The following is a 23,739-nucleotide window of genomic DNA, read 5'->3' on the forward strand; positions in this document are numbered from 1 at the left end:
AGCTGTGACAGGGGAGAGCGGTGTACTCCCTATCGCAAATGGGAATGAAACCATTGAAAATCATTTGTTTCATAATCATGTGTTTTCACTCACTCTCGCATCGAAAGAAAGCCTATCGCCAGTGTGAAGCCAGGAGAAACCACCTGAGCCTTTAATATGGCAGGCAGCAAATGTCAGATTGCCTCAGACTCTCAGCAGGCGGTGCATCACAGCAACATAATGGTAAAAACAATAACAAAAATAAATGATATTGTAAGACAAATGATTGATGATGAAGTTCTTAATTAAAATTGCAACTTCAAATATAATGTTACTTCTCATAAGAAGAATAGATAGTGCCATTACTTCTATAGTATCGGGAACGGCTTTCTTGTTTCTCTTGGCAATTTGATTAATAATTGCAGTAGCTTCAGTTTTACGTTTTTGGGAGATAAGCCATCGAGGGGATTCTGGAACACACCTATAATAAAAGAAATGTATCTAGCAAGGGATGAAGTTGTATCAATGGATATCATTTATACAATACAACCAAGTCACGTCATCCATAATAAACCTCAGTAAAAAGTGTCAGCTCTTCTGGTCCAGACTCGGCTCCATAGTAAGAGGGATAGTCATGTAAATGTCTATCTTGTCTAGTAATCTCGTGCAGACGCTGTGCCCAGGGATTACTGCGCTGCTACATTAATGCTGGCGGGTACATGCGCCATTGAAGATTCTGGAAGACTTTTAATTATCTCCAAGAACACTAAAGAAGTGATCTGCGCATAGCACTCAATGAGCACTGTGTACTAAACAATGAAAGTGAAAGTGTTACTTCCACTATGCAACCTGGTGATCACATGGGATCACCGCTGGGAGCCCCCTGTTACAGCAGAGCTGCAGGGTCCTAGCAGACCCTGATCAGCTCTGTGAGTGACTGATGTTACTCCAGGGGGGTGTTTTTCCCTGTAACTGGGGCTTCTATGGATGCTCTAGCTACAGTGGAAAAGAAAAAAAAGACCCTGTGAATGACCCCAGAGGTCTTATATAACATCATGGGGGTCTTAGATAGTAAAATAAAAAAAATAGTTACAAAAATAAATGTAAAAAAGTTACAGAACAAAGTAAAAATATATACATAAAAAAGAAAATGACCCAAAGCCAACCAAAACGAGTGCTGTATGCACCCTGTAATCCAAAACTATACATATTTCAAAACATCCGAGACAAAATGAGGAACTCATTACCGCACTTTATTTTAGCATACATATACTACTTTTAAAAAAAACTATACATTTTAAAAAATCATTTTTTTAGCCTTTTACTGCCAATAAAACTAAAAAATGGGGGGAAAAAGTTTGTGAAAAAAGATATACAAAAAAGCCCTATTTGTCACAGGAAAGAAAAGCAGAAAAAATAATTTTGGTAGCTTAGGAAAAATAGGGTAGTAAAAGCACCACATGGGTAAAATCCCTGAAAAGTGTCAGGACCTTTAGGACCAAAACACCCTGGTGCTTTAGGAGGTTTACCAGTCTCGCTCATAATACTGCACTATAAATGGACCCTGTATGGCAGGATATGGTGACTACAGGTCCCTGATACTCTGTGTGCCTCTGTGAATATGACTACCTCTGAAACATGGAATGCTATTGAGATGTATACTGTAAATAAACTATTAGAGACATATATATAAATGTTTTATGTAAATGCAAGATTTAGAGCTTGAAATCAATGCGACCCTAGCCTGCAATTACAAGTGCGGCCACTACGCAGGGGACGGGGCAACAGCTGCCTGTGTATCCCGGCACTGACCGCCGACACTGCCTGGAAGACCCCATTAAAAGAATAGAAAATGTGCCCGAGTATAAATGAGGATTAGTTTAAAGTACAGTACAGACATTTACCAATAGTATGTTAAAAACACAAAGTTTGGCAAGGTGACAACCAGTTGTAGCCATCTCCAATTAGTAATGCCGTAAGCCACTCCTGAAAGTGCTAGAAGTCCAACGGTGAATGCTACTTGGTACACAATTCCTACTATTTTCCTGTATTCCAAGCCAACAAATTCTGCAACTAAAAATAAATTACAAAAATAAATTATTAAAGTTCTGGAACTACTATGTGAAAGAAAATCTCCAGAAATGGCAAGTATTAGTTCAGTAGATGAAGTGCTGAAACTTTTTGATTTGCTCTGCTGTGGAGGTGAGTTTTTGAGTTTTGTGCTATGTAGTATGCCATTGGGATCGCTGCTAAATTAAACTCTATACTGAGATATCATAGACTGTAGTACAGCAGATTCCAAAATCTTGGTTCAATATGTACTGTGTGCCCACTGTATGGATGTATGCAAACATATAGCTGAAAACTCAAGTTCAAATAGCAGCAGAAATTTAAGTCTATTCATTGAAACACAGCTTCTAACTTGAGTGTCTATTATGGACTGTACCAATTTTGGCCTTTTTGTATTTTTTCGATTGATCTTAACCATATATATAAATTAGTGACAACTTGGGGGGTTGAATGAGATCGCTGTCTTTCTGGTAAGATGGTTGGCACAGACAAAAAGGAACACTTCAGACTGGATTTCCGTTCAAACTGGCTGCTCCAGCTTTTATTTGCTTGTTTCTTCACAGCAGAACAAGTCCCAGCACTTCATATCACAGTGAATAAATGTCATACCATAGGAACAATACATAAACCCTGGGCCATCTGAAAATTAATTATATGGTGTTCCTCGCTAAATCAGGATTGCAATCAATATAAGGCCGGGCTCACACGACCGTATTTGGCATCGTGCAGGCTCCGAGATACTGAGTACTGGCTTCATGCTGCCCATAGCCATGTACTATCATGGCTAAGATCTCGTGTGAGCACCAACATGGCCGCCTGTGGCAGATTGGTACAGCATATAAAGCGCACAGTACGCTGTACCGACCTGCTCATATGAGCCTGGCCTAATTCAAACCCTACTGAAAATTAGATTTGCCAGATTTACAAACTTTTAGCTGTTCGCAAAGCAAAAAACAAAACAATCAAACAGGAACAATTTAAATAACACATTGTAACTGACACAACAAGAGGTTTCTGCAAATTTAAAACAAAATGTCACTTTTACTGACTACTGCAGTCTCAGAATTATTCAACCTCTTTGAGACAAGCGTCTTTAGTACTTACTAGAGCACCTTTTGCTGTTATGACCTGCTGCAAAAGGCCAAATGCGGGTTAGATGGCCGGGTTGGATCCCCCATGCGGGATCCTGCAGCGGGATCCAACCCTGCGCCCGGCCTTTGACCTCTGCGGACCCCCTGCGTACCTGTCTGCAGCGCCTTCCATCTGTATGCGGATTCCGCAGCATGTCCATAACTGTCACTGTGGATGGGCTGCAGATCGGGTGGCTTCCATTGACTTCAATAGAAGCCGTCCATGGGAAAACCACACTAAAATAGGTCACACTGAGATTTTCCCTCCGCAAGCAGAAAATCGCTATTGATTTCTGCTCGTGGACATGGAAAAGCATTTTTGCATAGCATGTCTATGGGCAGTATTTGTACACCCATAGACGCCGTGTGCATTGGGCCATAGTCAGACATCAACCTCTGATGGTGTTCCTGAGAAATCTTAGCCTATTCCTTATAGTGTTCTTCTCAGTGCATGCTTCATTCTTCCTCGTCCAGACATACAGCTGACCCATAAACCTGTAAAGTTCCAGATTTGTTTCAGCACTTCACAGAAGATAGTCTAAAACTTTCTGGGGCTTATTTATATAGTTTTGAGCATATTGTCTTGCAGCTGACTTTTCTTGTACCTTTGGCTCAGTAGAGGAGTTTGGGCATGAAGACCTTCAGTATTTAGTATGCACCTTACTGTGCAAATGGAAACCTCAGTGCCTGCTGCCTTCAAATCTTCCTGCAGGTCATTTGCTGTTACTCAAGGATTTTTGACCACCTGCCTCCTGAGAAATCTTGTGGCAGGTTTGTGTCACCTTCTGGGTAGATGCTACAGTGGCCGAAACCCTGGCTCAAATTTCCTTCTGCGGAGAATGGCAAATTTTGAGGCACTCGTCGAGCAAAGTTTTCAAGCTAGCTTTGGAACCAGGAAAGTTCACGATGGTACCATTAAACTTAGCATAAAAAGTTGTGCAGGCCTCCAATTTTTAGCTTTTATGATAACATAGTTCTAAATTTATTAAAAAATGCCATTTTAATCATTGTTGTGCGCACACTTCCAGACACCCCCCTAAACAGGGGGGTCTAACTCAGGAACCATTAGCTGTAGGAACCTAAAACTTTGGGAAATTTCTTTTGATACCATGGGTGTGTAATACACAAATTGTGAACAAAATCTGTGATATGAAGGTGGGGCACATTAGACCACTTGACAAGGAATGACTCAATAAGTCAATTTTCTGGACTTTGAGAACTATGTACAAATTTTAGAGTTATGTCTTAGAAAAATACTTCTCATTAGTTTAGGCAAAACAATGGATCGGTCACATTCAGTCCAAAAACTATACTTTAACTTTTAGTTGACTTTATTGCTTCAACATACCTAGAACGTATCCTGACAACCAACTGCCTTTGCTAACTAACCCTTGAATGAAGCGAAAGGTAACAAGCCATGGATATGTTGGAGCAAACGCCACTAGGACACCAAACACGGCAGTGATGAAGAGTGATGCTAATAAGCACGGCTTACGACCAAATCTAAAAGAAAAAATACATTTTTCTTTTTAGAGTTCATTCTTTAGTAAGGAATGTAACCAATATCTCATATTAACTCAAAAGAAACTGTATTGTAATTCAAGCTCAATCCTGTTTGCTCCCACTTTGGTTATCATACCAAGTTAATAAAATAATACGTGTTCCCTAAAAAAGAAATACAATTAAATTAACCCCTTCAAGACCAAGCCTGTTTATGCCTTAATGACCAGGCCAAATTTTGGAAATCTGGTATGTGCCACTTTAACAGGAAATAAGGGAGATGGAGCAATACCTCCGCAGTGCTACCTATTGGAAGGCAGCATTTCTTCAAGTCAATGTTAGACTCTCTATACAAACCTTCTAACAATGACCAGGAATTAAAAGCAAAGTCAGACTCCATGCACAGCTTGCCCCTAATCAGTGTGCAGCAGGATTCTGGCTTTGCTAGAGAGAAGCCTGTGACATGGGTTAGAAACACTTTATTTTCTCCTTAGGGAGAGCACCTAGATGGTGAGTGAGCAGACTTAACCCCTTCAGTGGCACACCCGGAAATATTCTGGGATGAACTCCACTGCCCATAGTGATATAGCCCAGAAAATTTCCAGGCTATGTTTCACTATGAGACCTGCAGGACTTCAAAAAAAAGAAGCAAGAAGATATTACTGATCTGTCAGCAACTTCCTGCTTCCTTTTTTAAAACTCCTGCACTGTTTTTTACCATCAGCTTTTCAGAAGCCGGCTGATGGTCCCTGTGGCAGGAAGAGCTGGTGATCGGCTGTCAGAGGATAGCTTGACACCAGCTCTTACAATGGAGAAAACCTCAGATCTCTGCTGTTTAGCCCTTTACATGCCACGGACTATGCAACCGCAGGCCTCCCTCTATCAGATGATAGCCGGGCACCAGCTCTTACAGCAGAGAACGGAGAAAACCTTCAATCTCTTTTGTTTAGCCCTTTACATGCCGTGGTCTATGAGACCGCAGCATGTAAAGAGCTGTCACCATAGGATCCCCCGCAATGTGATCAGGGGGTCCTAATGGGTCTCTGTGAAAGTTCCCTAAAAAGGACAAAAAAATTTTAAAAAGTAAAAAAAAAAAAATATTGTAAAAAAAATATAAAAATAAAAACGCCAAAACACCATCTTTCTCCCTTTACTTTAAAAAAAATTAAAAACAAAATTACACATGTGGAATCCCTGTGTTCCTAATGACCCAGATAAGGAAGTTACTACATTATTTAACCCCTTAATGACGCAGCTCTTTTTTTCCCCCCTTTCATTTGTTCCTTCTCCCTTTTAAAAAATCATAACTCCTTTATTTATTTATGGACGTCGCTGCATGAGGGCTTGTTTTTTGCAGAACGAGTTGTATTTTTCAATCGTGCTATTTAAAGCACCATATAATGTACTAAAAACGTTTACAAAATTCTAAGCAGAGTAAAAATTGAAGAAAAAAAAACATTCGGCCATCTTTCAGTGTGTTTTGTTTCTACGGCGCACAAACCGCAACAAAAATGACATGATAACTTTACTCTATGGGTCAGTATGATTGCTACGATACCAAACTTGTATAGTTTTTTTTTTTGGTGTAGTACTTATATTTTTTCAAAGACATTTAATTTTTTGAAATATTTTCTGCTGCATAATAACTTTTTTATTTTTCCATTGTGCGAGGCCCCTTTTTTTGGGGATGTCCTGTAGTTTACGTTAGTACGGATTCGGAATACATACAGTGCATTTCTGTCGTTCTTTTTTTTTTTTACGGACTATGTTCCCCACGTGGGGTAAATAATGTGCTACTTTGATATATTGGACTTTTATGGTTTTATGATTTAGATTTTTTTTATCATAGATATGGCAAAAGGAGGGTGATTTAAACTTTTATAACTTTTTTTTTACAACTAATAAAACTTTATTGATTTTATTTTTACTTTTTTTTAAGCCCCCTGGGGGACCACAACTAGCGATACTTTGATAGCTCTTGCATTATGAGGTAATGCTGTACGATTGAAGTTATTACCCGCGGGTGTCAGCTGTAATAAACAGCTGACGCCTGCGCTGTATGAAGAGAGGTTGCGCTACGATCGCTCTTCATACATACCCCGACGCTGCAGGACATAAATGTACGTCCTGGAGAGGGAAGAGGTTAATCTGCAGGGTGTACGGCATGAAAAAAAAATTGAAATGTGGCAAAAATAGTTAATTTAGCCTATTTCACCAATAAAAAACGGAATAGAAAGTGATCAAAATGCTGCACGGATCAACAAATGGTACTAATAAAAAGTACAACTCATCTTGCAAAATTCTTACAGAATTACAGATTTTGTTAATCTTGCCCCTGGAAAAATTTAATAAAAAGCAATCAAAATTTTACACGTTCCTAAAAATTAGATAAATGATCATCCTCCAAAAAACAAGGCCTTCTAGAGCTCCGGCAATGGAAAAATAAAATTAATATGGCTCTTGGGATGTGGCGACACAAAAGCAAACCTTTAAGAAAAAAAATGTTTTAAATGTACAAAAGTAGCAAAACATTAAAAAAACTGTATAAACTTGGTATCGCCGAAATCGTGTGACTCAGAGAATAATGTTATCACATTATTTATTCTGCACGCTGAATGCCGTAAAAAGGAAATCCAAAAAACAAATGGCAGAATTCTTTTTTACCCCAATCTCCCTACAATTTTTTTTTACAAAAGTTATACAATACATTGTATATACCCAAAAATTATAGCATCAAACAAGCCCTCATATGGCTGTGTCAATGAAAAAGTTATGGCTCTTGGAACGCGACTGGAAAATTAGTTGAAATTAAATGATTGTCCCATTTAAAAACCTGTCCTAGTAGGTCTGACAGCGTGGTAAGAAACCAGTCACTCAAGGGGTTAACCCCTTAGTGACCACACTTTTTTGTTTTTTTCCATTTTTGTTTTTTCCTACCCCCTTTTATAAAAACGTAACTGCTTTATTTATCCATTGACGTCGCTGTATAAGGGCTTGTTTTTTGTGAGACAAGTTGTATTTTTCAATGGTACTATTTAATGTATCATAGAATGTACTGAAAAACTTTTAATAAATTCTAAGTGGAGAGAAATGCAAAAAAAATTACATTCCACCATCTTTCAGTGCGTTTTATTTCTACGGCGCATAGACTGCAACAAAAATTACATAATAACTTTATTCTATGAGTCAGTTCGATTACCACAATACTAAACTTGTATTTTTTTTTTTTTTGCTGTACGACATATATTTTTTTAAAGATATTAAATGTTTTAAAATTATTTTCTGTCTCCATCTTCTGCGCACAATAACTTTTTTATTTTTCCATCGATATAGTTGTGTGAGGGCTCATTTTGTGTGGTACATCCTGTCGTTTCTGTTAGTAGCATTCTAGAATACATAGTACTTTTTGATCGCTTTTTATTAGATTTTTCCTGGCAACAAGGTGACCAAAAAGCGCATTTCTGGCGGGGGGGTTTTCGGACAACGTTCACTTTGCGCGGTAAATAATGTGTTACTTTGATAGAACAGACTTTTACGGATGCAGCAATACCAAATATGTATTTTTGTTGTATTATTTAGATTTTTTAATTTTAAATATGGCAAATGGCTTTTTTTAACTTTTATAACTTTTTTTTTATATAATTATTAAAGCTTTATTGTTCTTATTTTTACTTTTTCTTTTAGTCCTGGGGAACAACAACTAGCGATGCTTAGATTGCTTATGCAGTATGATGTAATGCCATAGCATTACATCATACTGCATTCTGCCAGGCAGCCTATCAAGCCACCCCTCGGGGATGGCTTGATAGGCATTCGGCCATAACAGCCCTGGGACCTTTCAGAAGGCCCCTAGCTGCCATGACACCCGCACGGCTCCCCCGATCTCACCGCGGGGGGGCTGTACGGGACCCCCGGAGATTATTCGGGGGATTTAAATGCCGCTATCAGATTTGGCAGCGGCATTTAAAGGGTTAACAGTCCTGATCGGCCGAACGGGGCTGTTGCCTGGAGGTGTCAGCTGCAATAAACAGCTGACACCTGGGATGTATGGAGGGAGATAGCAGCAGGACGTAAAAGCACAATAGGGTGGTCACTAAGGGGTTAAAAAGCCATTTATGGATAATATTAAAATAAGGGAGATGGAACAATTCCTCCACAGTGCCACCTATTGCAAGGCAGCATTCCTTCATGTCAATGTTAGACTCTTTATACAAGCCTTGTAACAATGACCGGGGTTAAATATAACAGAAGGGGTTAAATATTAATTCACTTGTGTCCCACAATTGAACATATAATAAACAGTGCAGTACCTGTCTGCAATATATCCAATAAACATAGAACCTAGAAAGAATCCAAGGTTCACAAAGGACTGAAACAGATCCAGCTTCCAAGCATCATCACATACAAGATTAAACTGAAAGAAAAAAATTGTGCATTAAAACATTAGCGTTATTGGACTTGCCAATGTAAATGGACATTTATATCAGATGTTAATAATATTTACAGAGAATGTGTCACTATGAAAATGCCCCAGAACTACTATAATGCGTGAATAGCTGAAGAGACACAGTTGTCGAAAATGTAGTTACTATAAGGCCTCGGTCAGACGGGCGTTTTTTCGCGCGATTTGCGCATGCGTCCGGCGATTTTATAAAATTGCGGAATCTGCGATCTGCAGCCCAAGCCACCCATGGTGAAACATGGGCGTCCGCACCTGAATGCGGATGCAGATTTGATTTGCGGATTTCTGAATGCGAAAATGACATCGCTGCACGCTCCATTTTTATTTGAAGTCAATGTAAGCTGTCCGATCCGTGGCCCGTCCACAATTGACATTGCGGATGGACCACAGAGTCTGTGGGAAAGCAGAAGTTTGAAATAAAAAACTCCACTGCGCATGTGAGCCTGCACACATCCACAGTAAAGAAAAAAGAAGACCCGGACAGGTACACAGGGTTCTTGGCCATGGGCAGGGCTGGATTTTAGTGCAGGCTCCCACATGTGGAATCAGACCCACCGGTGAACATGAGGCCTAAGTCTAGGATATTTCTAAACCATGAAGATTAGTTCTTCGGGGTCTGATCCATATATGAGTTAGGGTTGGTTCACATCTGCGTTGGAACCGCCAGTCAGAGGTTCCGACACAGATCTGGCACAAAATACCAGCATGCAGTGCTTTTCCTTCCGGTAAAAGCTAAGGCAGCTGAGTGGAAATTGAAGTGCTGTTTGTTTCTGTCCTAAGACGGAGCCGTTCAGCCAGGGGATTCCCCTTTTCTGCTCCACCCTAAAGGAACTGTGCTGCAATTCACTGAATAGAATTTCAATATTTATAATGGCACAATGAATGTGCAGTATTTACTACAAGAAAACAGGCCATCCTTATGAATAGATAACATTGAATCTGCAGCTGCATTCCATGTGGACTCAGCTAACATACTGTTCATATCTGCCCTGAATCTTCTGTTCACAACTGAAGCCAAACACTGTTACAGTCCATTGAAAACCAGATCTAAATGGTTCCCAACATTTTCATTGGCCATTAAGTTTTGGGAACATGTTGTGGATGCTGCGAACCCCACAAGCTGGAAGTTTGGAACTGACTCCTGCAAGGACTCGGGTGATTTACTTAATTGTATGCATTTTTTTTTATGCTTAACTACTTATTTGAGAGGATCTATTGACTTGTGAAATAAGATTACACAGATTCCAAAAATAGCTTCTCTTTAACCCTTTCCAGTCCATTGTCAGACCTCACCCGACATTGAGATTTCCCTGCATAGCTGTTCTGCATATATAAATTGCAGAATGCAGGACAAACATGCACAGAAAAAAATGTACTGTATCATTTAATTCAAATTTCAATTTTATTAGTAATCAAATTATATATTAAAAAAACAAAAACTGACTGCACCCTATAATGTCCCAAACTATGAACAAGTGGAGTAACTGCTCTGAAAAGGGCGACCCCACATATGTATATTACAGTATGCAGGACAGTGCTCTGACATCAGAGGTTGCTTTGCATATGTATATTATAATATAAAGGACAGTATGTATCGGAGAACTGTCCTGTATAGTGTTAAAAACATATGCTATACACATTGTATGCAGTCATAAGATGGCTTTGTATGGCACTGTATTACAGAGATAGATAGATATGAAATAGATAGAAAGATAAATAGATGTGACATAGATAGATATATGAGATAGATAGATATTCATTAGAAAAATTAGAAATGAATAGAGCCTTATATTTGTTAGTAAATCTCAGGTTGACAGGAGTTAGAGGGACCAAGTAGTTATTAGTTGGTTTCACCCCTGCCATACCCTAAGTGAATATAGCATCATTCCACCTGAACTAATAGATTAGGAGAGTGGAGCACCATAAAAATCTCAGTCATATGGTGACGGACGTCAGAGAATTATTCTTTTACCGTTGGTGATACATACATTGTTAGTGCGACACCTAATGATATTTTCTGAACCAATTAAGACTGCACTCTGTCCTCCCCTTCATTGATATTGATGTAGGTGTACCTACATGCATAATTTAGTTTTCCTTCTTTTTGCACGTGCGTCAGAAGTTTTTCATTTTTAATATTTAATAAAGGTTAGGTTTTAAGCAAGAGATTAGAATCTACACAGTGAAAAAAAAGTAACAGAGTATTAGGTCAAAAAATACAGGTATTTAAATCTAATGTAATATATGTATATTAGATGCTTTCTACTAACTTACCTCTGTCACAATGGATGACCCAGTCGTGTCATAAACCCAACCATTTGTACAGCTGGTAAGAGTGATGTTCCTGTAACCATAATTTGTAAAATTATTTAATGGATCAATGCAACTCAGAGACGTCCTGTTCCAGTCAAAATCATATTGAAGACACTGACTGGTCTGAGTGGAGTCATCCGGCCATGGAACGGTATAGTTAATCTCCTCTTCAATACTCCAACCACATTTGTTCCTCAGCTCTTCAACCGCAGGATTGCTGCATCTAAAGTCAGGCACAAAGCCTAGAAACACGATGCCAACGTATATCGGTGTAAACACAGCAGAAATTAAGCACATGATAAAGAACATCTGCTTTTGGAACAAGCCAAATTGTCCTATGTCTTCTAAAATATTATCAAAAGAAGTCATTGTTGGAGCGTATCACAGGACGTCAGTGGAAGAGCACAGCCTGACCAACTATGAACTGAAGTGCAAACTTCTAGAAAATATCTAGTATCTGTAAATCTGTCATTAACAAACGTAATTCTTAGCCAAAGATACGAGTTAGCTATCTCTCCGCCTATTACACATTGTATTATATGCTAAATCAGTATAACCAGCTAACAGAGACTTGGCAAAGTTTATGTTATTTAGCATTTTTAATTAATTAAACTAAGGACATAACCCCTCTTCCTCCCTGACGAACCTCTGATTAGGCATTTATTGTTAGATTGTTAATTTCAATAAAGTATATGGTTAATGTTCCCTTATAACCTCCTAACTATTACATGGAAATCTCAAAGGGAGGATCAATCTTATTTTTCATCGTATTGGAGTGCCTCGCAGTTCGGCCGGTCTCATACGGTGGTAATTAGCTGCATGCCGCATGCAAGAGACACTGCGTGAGCACGCAGCGAGTGTGCAATGACGTGGGCTTGCTGCGAATTCACATGCACTATCTTCCTTTTATATGCACAAAATACACTCCAAGATAGAACATGCTGCGATTTTTGTTTGCTTACATATTTTGCGCGGCTCATGGTTTTTTTTATCGGCTGTTTTATGTCATGCTGTAGACTAAGGCCTCATGTCCATGGGCAAAAGAAGAATTAAAATCCGCAGCGGATTTTAACTCTTCTCCTGCACGTGGATCCGCATCCCATAGGGATGCATTGACCACCCGCGGGGTAGATAAATACCTGCGGATGGTCAATAAAAGTGATTTTTTTAAAAAAAGGAGCATGAAAAAATCTGGACCATGCTCCAGGCTTCTATTGAAGCCTATGGAAGCCGTCCGGATCCGCGGGAGACAAAAATCGGGATTTACTCACCCGCTCCGGTTCTTCTCTTCGCCGCAGCACCATCTTCTCTACGTCGCGGCCGGATCTTTTTTCTTCGGGCCGGCGCATGCGCAGGGCACGTCACCGACGTCATCCTGCGCATCCGCCGAGCCGAAGAAAGAAGATCCGGCTGCGACGGAGAGAAGATGACGCCGCTGCGAAAAGGAGATCCGGAGCGGGCGGGAGGTAAGTTTATTCTTATTTATTCTTATTTTCAGCGCTCATGTCCGCGGGGCAGGAAGGACCCGCTCCAGATTCTCCATGGAGAACCCGGAGCGGGCCTGATTTTCCCCATGGACATGAGGCCGAAGGCCCAATGTCCACAGGCGCATTTTAATTATAAAATCCGCGGGAGAACCACACCCCTAGCCGCCCATAGGGATGCATTAGCGTCCACAAGGTAATTTTAAAGCATGCCGATGTGATTTCTTCCCGGCGTGCGGATCGCACGCAAGGGGAGAAGTCGTAGCATGCTCCATTTTTCTGCAAATCATGATCCGCAGCGGATTTTAACTCTTCTCCTGCACGCGGATCCGCATCCTATAGGGATGCATTGACCACCAACGGGTAGATAAATACCCGCGGATGGTCAATAAAAGTGATTTTTTTTTTAAATGGAGCATGAAAAAATCTGGACCATGCTCCATTTTCGTGCGGGTCTCCCGCGGGGACGGCTCCCGCAGGCTTCTATTGAAGCCTATGGAAGCCGTCCAGATCCGCGGGAGACGAAAATCGGAATTTACTCACCCGCTCCGATTCTTCCCTTCGCCGCGACTCCATCTTCTCTCTGTCGCGGCCGGATCTTTTTTCTTCGGGCCGGCGCATGCGCGGGGCACGTCACCGACATGCCCTGCGCATCCGCCGGGCCGAAGAAAGCAGATCCGTCCGCGACGCAGAGAAGATGAAGCCGCGGCGAAGAGAAGATCCGGAGCGGGCGAGTGGTAAGTTAATTCTTACTTTTATGCCTCATGTCCGCGGGGCAGGAGGGACCCGCTACGGATTCTCCATGGAGAATCCGGAGTGGGCCTGGTTTTCCCCGTGGACATGAGGCCTAAGGCCCAATGTCCACAGGCGGATTTTAATTATAAAATCCGCGGGAGAACCACACCCCTAGCCGCCCATAGGGATGCATTAGCGTCCACAAGGTAATTTTAAAGCATGCCGATGTGATTTCTTCCCGGCGTGCGGATCGCACGCAAGGGGAGAAGTCGTAGCATGCTCCATTTTTCTGCAAATGATGAGGGACGGCTTCCACTAAAGTCAGTGAAAGCCGTACAATCCGCAGCACAGCCATAGGTGTCACTGTGGACGTTCTGCGGATCTGCGGGAAAGTAGGAGATTTAAAAAAAAAAAATTATAATAATTGCACTGTGCATGTGTCTGGTGCTTCCAGACACATCTGCTGTGCTAAAGAAAGAAGAACCGTCCGGCACGGAGGAGACCCGCGCTGGATCTGGACGGGTAAGAAAATGTTTTTTCTGATCTGTGTCTGTGGATGGATTCTGCTGAGGGATTCAGCAGTGGAATCCGTGCGTGGAAGTGGACATTGAAGCAGCCACTGTGGGATAACTATTGCCCTCCTTGGTTCAATGTCAGAGCTGGAAGATAGACTTTGAAGTCTTTTTGTTTATAAGGATCATTTGGTGTTACGGCAGGCACTATTTACTAGGGCTACAACCCTGGTGAGTTCTATTTTATGTATATCTGAAACACCTCTTATTGCTGTCTGAGGGTGCTGTCTATTTTTATTCACACTTTTGCAATGTCCAAAGTATCATAGTTACATCTGCATCATACAGAAACCTCCCGTGTGCTTGATGTCCATTGATTGAACTGTGTATTTTTTCCTCTCATGCTTTTTCAAATGCTATTCAGAGCAATGAATACAAAGAAAAATCACCCCCCCCCCCCCCACAAAAAAACCTACAAAATAGTCCAACACATCCAGACATTATGAAATGCATGCAAATGCGCCCGCATCCATGGCTGAAATCAAAGAGGAAAAACAATGTGCAGCCATATTTAAGAACCTTAAATTTGTTATTATACTAAAAAATAGCAATAATGCAATTCACAATAATCCATGTATTTAATGATCATGTATGTCTTAGGGCTTCAGGTAGTGTTGAGATAGTTGAAGTCTAAGGATCTGTTTGTCAGGGTCCTCATACTGTAAAACTGTCTCTATGGCAGCTACTTTGAGGGAAAAATGTAGTCATAGAAATATCTTTCACAGATTAACAAACCAACAGCTCCACAAGGTCAGACCTCATCTGGAATACTGTGTCCAGTTCTGGGCACCCCACCATAAAAAAAGACATGGACAAACTGCAGCAAGTTCAGAGAAGAGTTACCAAGATGGTGAGCGGTCTGCAAATCATGTCCAATGAGGAACGGTCAAAGGATCTGGGAATGCTTAGCTTGCAAAAAAAGGTCTGAGAGGAGACTTCATAGCTATCTATAAATATCTGAAGGGCTGTCACAGAGCAGAGGGATCAGCCCTATTCTCATTTGTACAAGGAAAGACTAGAAGCAATGGGATGAAACTGAAAGGGAGGAGACACAGATTAGATATTATACAGTGAGGGTGATCAATGAGTGCAACAGGTTGCCATGGGAGGTGGTGAGTTCTCCTTCAGTGGAAGTCTTCAGAGGCTGGGCAGACATCTGTCTGGGATGATTTAGTGATCCTGCACTCAGCAGGGGGTTGGACTCGATGACCCTGGAGGTCCCTTCTAACGCTACGATTCAAGGTTTAACTAATTTTACTTTTTTCCATGTAAAGGCAGAGGAGTGTTTTTGATGTAGAGTGTTAATAAGTGGGTGATGGACAGACAGATGAAAAATGAATACTAGTGGATAACATTCATACCCTAGGAATGCTGCCTTTCATCAAATGTCTAATATGAGTGCCTTTAGGGTGCATTCACACGGAGCCGAATTGCTGCGGACTTGGTTACCGATTTTGAAAGGGTGAGAATCTGCAGCAAATGAGCTGTGTTCATTTCCAGTCATACTTGAATGTTAGCTGGATTCAGGGAGTTAATATTTGTTACCTTTTCTTGACCTAGAAATAACTGCCAAAATATGGGAAAATGCAAGAACTAACCAAGCAAGTAATCCTTAATTTTTTATTCAGTCAGTGTTGGTCAAAGTTAATGCTTGTGCAAGTCAAACATCATATATCCAATGCCAATAGTGGAACAAAGATAGCAGCTTTCAGCTCTTATATATAGAAGGAGCAGTCCTGAGCAAGAGAAAAAAACAAAAAGAAATGAACTCTTCATTCTCAGGATCTGTGTGAATCCCAATCTATGGCCACTCACCAACAGCGCCACTTTTAATTGATGAGCATCCTTGGCATGTGGATCCAGATGAAAACTATAGCGGAACAGAAAATCATTGATCATTTAGGGCGCTTTCACACGCCAGTATTTATGTTCAGTTTTTTGTGAGCCAAAACCAGGAGTGGGTCTAAAATACGGACGACATGCAAATCTTTCCATTATACCTTCTCTCCACTCCTGGTTTTGGTCCACAAAAAACTGAACATAAAAACTGTCGTGTGAAAGCGCCCTAAGGCTGGGGTCACACAGGATGGAACGTCAGCGGAATTCTTGTGGAATGGCCGCACTGAAAAAACGTGAGATTAGCTGCAGATTTTGCAGTCGGCATTCCGCAGCATGTCAGTTTTGTGCAGCTTGGCTGCAGCGTGTGGATGAGGTTTTTTGCAAAATCTCGTCCATTTTGCTGGCTAATCCTGGGATCAGGAGCTGTGGGCGGACTTTCCGCACGGAAATTCTGCCCAGTGTGAACCCAGCCTAACTCTTACTCTTGTAAGCTACAGGTTACTTTAAGCCAGCGGACTACCAGGGTTTGAGTCCAAATATAGGATGTCAGCATTCCAATGCAATAGATGCAATGATGTCACTGCATCAGGTTGCACTATGAACAGCAGTCTGTAGGAAGAGGACCCAAATGCTTGTTGTAAGTTGAGCGTTTCATGGTTTTTAATTTTTTTTTAAATTAATTTTCTTGGGTGCAAATTGAGCACTATTAATATAAAGGTTGCACAAATCGTTTTACCATAATTACGGTATAGGGTCACAAAGGTGGAACATTACTATTGTGTGGGGCCAAAAGAGATCACTATAAGAGTGTGGGACACCAAATGAGGCAATATTACCATCTGGGGCACTGTAGATAGCAAGTTTGTGCAGAGACAGAGAAGAGGTGCAGAGGATGCTGGAAAGCAAGGAGCCAAAGATATCTTAAATGCACGGAATGCTTTGACCATTCTGATCGCTTCACTGAGAAATGCCACGTTTCGGAAAACAGACTGGCCGAACTTGCTCATTCAACTCCTACTGCAACCCTAGCAAGAAATGTTCATGAAACATCTACAGTTGTATTGACCTCCTGTAACGGGACTTTTTATACATCACCTCACTCTGTAATTGAGAAGCCTAAGCATGGCCCTATTTTATATGCTTCATCTGCTTTTGTAAATTATGCAAGTCATTTCAGAGCAAGCTAGTAGTATAGATATGCAAAAGAATTTATATATATATATATATATATATATATATATATATATATAATGAACCAACTCTACGCAATGTTCTTCTAGCTCTGACTAAAAGCAATACTGTTTTGGCTTCCCTCTTGGCTCAGGTTGGTAGTCTGAAAGAGGATGTTGAATTTATCATACATGATTTGCAGAAAGTTAATGAAAGACGGTCTAAAGCAGACATGTATTAATGAAAGAAAATATTGGCTAAAGTATTTCATTGGACAGGTCAATTTGTCCAATCAAATACCTATTGTAGTTAAGGACACCGTCTGGCTTGGGGGCTCGGTGCTGGTGCCTCGTACTAGGCAGGGGGTATAGCTATGGCCCTGTATTGTAATCAATATAAGGACATTCCTCTTGACCTTATACTTGACACACAACACAGTTTTGCTGCATAGTGCATGGCTCTAACCCCTTCTGAGAATTTGCCCAAGCAGCTACTTGGGGAGGATTTTCTGTCTTTTGTTAATAGGGCCATGGTTTTTCTGTAAGTGAGGCTCTGAAATAGGGGGACACTGGTGTAACAATGATCCGGGCAGGAGGTGGTACCCTTCGTCCAGTAGTGGGTGCACCAATTCCCATACAATTTTTCCTGTAATTCCTAGAAAGGGGGCATTATAGCAGCTCAATTTTGGTGTCCTTCTCTTCATAAATCCTGAATGTATGGGTGCACCCTGGTGTAATCTTGCACAGCTTGTACATTTTCACACCATAAGAAGCCCTCGCACTGGGCGGGTGTTGGTAGAATCGAAGCCTTACTTTGAAATGTACCAGAGACTCAACTACAGATATGTTTTTTTCTCAGGTGTGTATGCCTTGGCAAACTCAGCATTAAAATGCTCTACTACCAGCCTGGGGTCATCGCTGGGTGGGCACTGCATAGTCATTATAATGCAGAAGTTTTAGGATTGCTTCAAAGCACATCCTTGACATAGCCACGTGGAACATTGGGGTCTGGTATAAATAAAATATCCATGCTCCAATAGCCCCATACATAATATAATCCCCCAAAACTTTGCAATTGATGCATCCAAAGGGGTCCATTTGTGAGTTTTGCAAAACCAAGGTTGGGTTATTTCTCTGATAAAATTCTGGGTATATAAAATAGTTCAGGCAACAATGTGGCCAATAAAATCATCCAAAAAAAACCACAACAACTTAAAGTTTACCCCTCTGAGACCTGCTGTATTAAATTGTATCCTTGAGTTCCCAGTAAAGTCAGGGGCTTGAGGTCTGAACTTTTCTGCAGTAATCCTCTGCACCTTCAGAGGACTCCAATTTATCTGATACTCAGTCCATGGATGCCTTCGCAAGGGTATAGGACTTCAGGCTCATTTGGTGATGAGGAGGATAATGCCATAAATGTGGGGTGACAATGTATGTCTGAAAGTCAATGAGTATCAAAATTGTATTTACTGCAGTGGTTTAATATGGGTATTAGATTAAACTTAAACTGTCCAAAATAGTAACATAGTATGTCAGGCCGAATGAAGACAATGTCCATCTAGTCCAGCCTATTATCCTCCTGTGTTGTTGATCCAGAGAAAGGCATAAAAACCCAAGAGGCAGGAGTCAATTAGCCCTTCTGTGGGAAAAATTCCTTCCCGACTCCCTAATGGCAATCAGACTAATCCCTGGATCAACCCCTAATAGTTCCTACCTGCCTGTATACCCGGATTAACAATTAACCTAAGATTTATATCCTGTAATATCCTTCCGCTCTAGAAAGACATCAAGTCCCCTTTTAAACTCCTCTATGGATTTTGCCATCACCACATCCTCAGGCAGAGAGTTCCACAGTCTAACTGCTCTTACAGTAAAGAACCCTTTTCTATGTTGGTGATGAAACCTGCTTTCCTCTAGACATAGCGGATGCCCTCTCGTTACCGTCGCAGTCTCAGGTATAAACAGATCATGGGAGAGATCCTTGTATTGTTCCCTCCTGTATTTATGCATAGTTATTTGATCGTCCCTTAGCTGTCTTTTTTTCTAAAGTAAATAATCCCAATTTGGACAGCCTCTCTGGGTATTCCAGTCCCTTCATTCCATGTATTAGTTTAGTTGCCCTTCTTTGAACCCCCTCCAGCACTGTAACATCTTTCCTGAGCACCGGTGACCAGAACTGTGCGCAGTATTCCATGTGAGGCCTGACAAGTGCCTTATATAGTGGTAAGATAATGTTCTTGTCCCTCGCCCCTATGCCTCTTTTAATGCACCCCAAGACTTTATTTGCTTTTGAGGCTGACTGGCTTTGGTTACTCCAGTTTAGTCTACAATCCACTAATACCCCCAGGTCTTTTTCCATCTCACTTTTCCCTAGCAGTACCCTATTTAGTGTGTATTGGTGACATCCATTTCTCCTGCCCATGTGCATATCCTTACATTTATCAACATTGAACTTCATTTGTCATTTTTCTGCCCAAGTCCCCAGCTTATCTAGGTCAGTTTGTAGCTGTACATTGTCCTCTGTTGCATTGATTATATTTAGAGATGAGTGAGCATACTCGCCAAACCTAGCTACTCGAGCGAGTAGTGCCTTAGTTGAGTATCTGCCCGCTCGTCTCTAAAAATCCGGCTGCCGGCGCGGGTGACAGGTGAGTTGCGGCGGTAAGCGGGGGGAGAGAGAGAGAGAGAGAGAGAGAGAGAGAGAGAGAGAGAGAGAGAGAGAGAGAGAGAGAGAGAGAGAGAGAGAGAGAGAGAGAGATCCCCCCTTTCCTCCCCGCTGGCAGACGAATCTTTAGAGACGAGCGGGCAGATACTCGACTAAGTACTCGAGCGAGTAGTGCCTAAGTCCAGAATGGCCCTCCCTCTCATTGGTTCCCGCACAAGTTGGGTAAGGTAGTTATCTTTAATTGATCTCAAGAACTTATCACCCCTATGAGATTTGCAGGTTCCGTTTTCCCATTTTATATCTGGAAAATTAAAGTCCCCTATGATAATTATTTCATTGCGGTTTGACACCTCCTCTATCTGCCTTAATAGTAAGGTTTCAGTTTTGGTGGTCTATAGAAAACCCCTATTAGGATTTTGTTATTTTTTTTCTCCCTGTATTTCTACCCACAGAGATTACACATGTTCATCTCCTGCCCCTATATCTTCCCGTAGTCTCGGCATTAAGTGCGATTTAACGTACAGACATACACCCCCTATCTGGTTTCCACGGTCTCTTCTGAAGAGATTGTAACCCTGTAAATTTGCCGCCCAATCACACTCATCATCAAGCCATGTTTCCGTTATTCCGACTATAGCATAGTTTTCATCAGTCATTCTCGTTTCAAGCTCACCCACTTTACCGATCAGACTTCTTGCATTCGTGGTCATACAATTTATACAGATTTTGTTTGTTCTTTAAATTCATTTTGTTGCTAGTGGTACTATTAGCTGATCTGTCTGTTCTAACTGTACTAACCCCATCCCCTGCTCGACCCCCCTTCCCATTGCTTAGACCCAGGTCGCTAGCTACACTGACTACCCCCCTATTTCTCTTTTTGCCCTCCCCCCCTAGTCCCTAGTTTAAATACTCCTCCAGCCTTCTAGCCATCTTCTCCCCCAGCACAGCTGCACCCTCCCCATTAAGATGCAGCACGTCCCTACGGTAGAGCCTGTAGCCGACAGCAAAGTCAGCCTAGTTCTCCAGGAACCCAAATCCCTCCTTCTTACACCAACTCCGGAGCCACTTGTTTACCTCCCTAAGATCCGGCTGCCTTTCTAGTGTGGCCTTAGGTGCAGATAGTATTTCCGAGGAAACTACCTTGGAGGTTCTCACCCTAAGCTTGGACCCCAAGTCTCTGAAATCATTTTTGAGGGCCCTCCATTGACCTCTAATTTGTTCATTGGTGCCAACGTGCACCATGAGCGCTGGATCCTCTCCAGCCGCTCCCAGTAATTTGTCAATCTGATCCGCGATGTGTCAAACTCGAGCGCCATTAAGACAACACACCGTTTGACGATCCCGGTCTTTATGGCAGATCTGTTCCCCTTATAATTGAGTCCCCCACCACTATGACCTGTCTAGCCTGCCCTGCGCCTCCTGTCCCCGTCTCACTGAAGCAGTCATCTCCCTGGCGTTCAGAGGACATGTCATGCTGCAGCGGTGATGGCTTTGTAATGGCATCCCCCTCATCTCCCAACGTTGCAGACTTGTTGGGTTGTGCCAGTTCAGGACTAGCCTTCCTGCTTCTCTTCCCTCTACGCCTCCTATCTGTCACCCAGCTAGCTGCCTGCTGCCCCTGCTCTTCCGTACTACCGTCCGCCCTGCCTCTACCCCAGCGAGTGCCTGCTCAGTGAGCAGCAAACTCTTTTCCATGTTGTCAATGGCTCTCAGTGTTGTTGCCAGTTGCTCATTTAGATCCAGGATTTGGGCTTCTAAATGTGCAACGTGCACGGTATCTTGCGCAACAGTATGCACCCTCAATCAGCTGATCAAGGACCGCATACATTGCACAAGTAGCACACTGGATGACATTGCCAGGCATGGAGCTCATCCTAATGGGGATCTACAATTTACTTCTGGAAGTAGTGAAGATAGGCAGCAGCGTGTGAGCAAGTATATGCGCAACCGCTCACATGCTGTTATATAGACTGTGCAGATTTAATGCATATGGTCTGGAATTGTGTTAAAGTGTGTGAATTTTGGAATAGAGTACAAGATAATTAAAGATATATATCTTGTTGATATTGGTCTTATTCCCAGACATTGGGTATTGGGTATTGTTCATGGGCATATAATCAGAAAGCATGGTTTCAGATGTGGAAGTTACTTACTACCCGTTGTATGGAGCCTGTTCTCGACAGTAGGAGATTTTGTTGCAAAGATAAGAGAGGTTATATTCTTGGAAAAGGGAATGGATTAAAAAAATAAATAAAAAAAAAAAATTATATATATATATATATATATATATATATATATATATATATATATATATATATATATATATTTTTTTTTTTTTTTTGTCGATGGGGAATTTTTTTTTTTATACAAATCACTCATACTTGTCTCTTTCTGTGGCTCACTGTCCAGCACGGGAGCCACTGTACCCACTTCACTGACGCTAGCTGTGGTCGTGTGACATTCACTGCGCCGTTCAATGTTACTACTCAGCCAATCCCAGGCTTCCGCAGCCATGGCAGAATCACTGCTGATGCCACAGAATGGCTGAACAATCATATACACAATGAACGGCATGCGACTGCGGCCAGCTTCTTCCAATGGGGAGCCACTGAAGGGGTCAAATATGGCTTTTATCTTTTATAACATTCCACCACTATAAACAGAAAATTGGTTTCCGGAAAACCCCTCTAATATCTATATAGCATCTATTGTTGGGCACAAAGTGAACTAACCTTACACGTTGGTTTAAAGTGCTTGATCTTTTCTTTCACGGGAGAGGTATCAATGTTACCTATTGCATAGATACTTTGTGCATGGGGGGGGGGGGGGGCAATGCAGTGACCTTGAAACTGCACCTCTATTTTGGGGACACTTATAAGTTACAGATCCTCGTGTGCCATCCTAAGCTTTCGCCCATGACCTGAAGGTTGCGGGTTCAATCCCTGAATGGTTCAGGTAGCTGGCTCAAGGTTGACTCAGGCTTCCATCCTTCCAAGGTCAGTAAAATGAGTACCAAGCTTGCTGGGGGTTAAAGATGACTGGGGAAGGCAATGGCAAACTGCTCAGCAAAAACAGTCTGCCAAGAAAACGTAACGATATGATGTTAACCTAGGAGTCGGTCACGGTAAGATAGATAGATAGATAAAGCTCCAGTAGACAAGAAATCATTCCTACCCCCATCCCACATTATAACGATGTTCTTACTTATTACAAGAGAATAATGCACTGTGCTGAGGAAGTAGCTCTAGTAGACACATTCTCCATGTTGCATTGACCAACGTTCTAGTGAGAGGTGGCTGGTTCACAGGCAGCAAAAGCTAGTTATATAAAAACAGTAGATTATTCCAAGTCAGGCCTCCTGCCCATGGGCGGGTCGGACCCCGTACATGGGATTCCCACAGAGTTAGACCTGGTGTCCAGCTGGTGACCCCAGCTTACCTATCCGCAGTCTTCTCTTCTGCACATGTGCGGCCGGCATACATGCACAGTACAGAGGACGCCACGTCATCACTATGGCGATGGTGGGCACATGATAATTGCAGAATGGCTGCGGGACGGACTGCTGTACGTAGCCAACATAAAATCGCAGCATGCTATGATTTCTCCCCTGTGAGCGGGAAAATCGCAATCGATTTCTGCTACTGAAAAAAAAACAAATTATTGTAGACAGCAGTACACTTACAAACCACACTTGTCAGTTGTGGGAAGCATCACACTACTGCACGCTCCATGTGTGATCCAGACCACGGATCCATATAGCCAATTCGTTTATGAAAAGTACAGGAGCAGCAATACGGTGCAATTTACATCCTCATATCCAG

The 23,739-nt window shown here is 41.8% G+C and overlaps 1 protein-coding gene across 1 annotated transcript in view; it reads right to left on the reverse strand.

Annotated features, from left to right (window-relative positions):
- The window catches only part of SLC22A2 (solute carrier family 22 member 2), a 43,857-nt gene extending 32,034 nt beyond the window's left edge, over positions 1-11,823 (reverse strand). The window contains exons 1-5 of the mRNA XM_066594556.1: positions 11,416-11,823; positions 8,990-9,093; positions 4,528-4,682; positions 1,884-2,052; positions 346-460 (exon numbers count right to left, since the gene is read on the reverse strand). Coding sequence (XP_066450653.1) covers positions 346-460; positions 1,884-2,052; positions 4,528-4,682; positions 8,990-9,093; positions 11,416-11,823 — 951 coding nt within the window. The remainder of the gene's footprint in view (positions 1-345; positions 461-1,883; positions 2,053-4,527; positions 4,683-8,989; positions 9,094-11,415) is intronic.
- Positions 11,824-23,739: the final 11,916 nt, after the last annotated feature.

Source organism: Eleutherodactylus coqui, chromosome 3 (genome assembly GCF_035609145.1).
Source record: "Eleutherodactylus coqui strain aEleCoq1 chromosome 3, aEleCoq1.hap1, whole genome shotgun sequence".
In the NCBI taxonomy this organism is placed as follows: domain Eukaryota; kingdom Metazoa; phylum Chordata; class Amphibia; order Anura; family Eleutherodactylidae; genus Eleutherodactylus; species Eleutherodactylus coqui.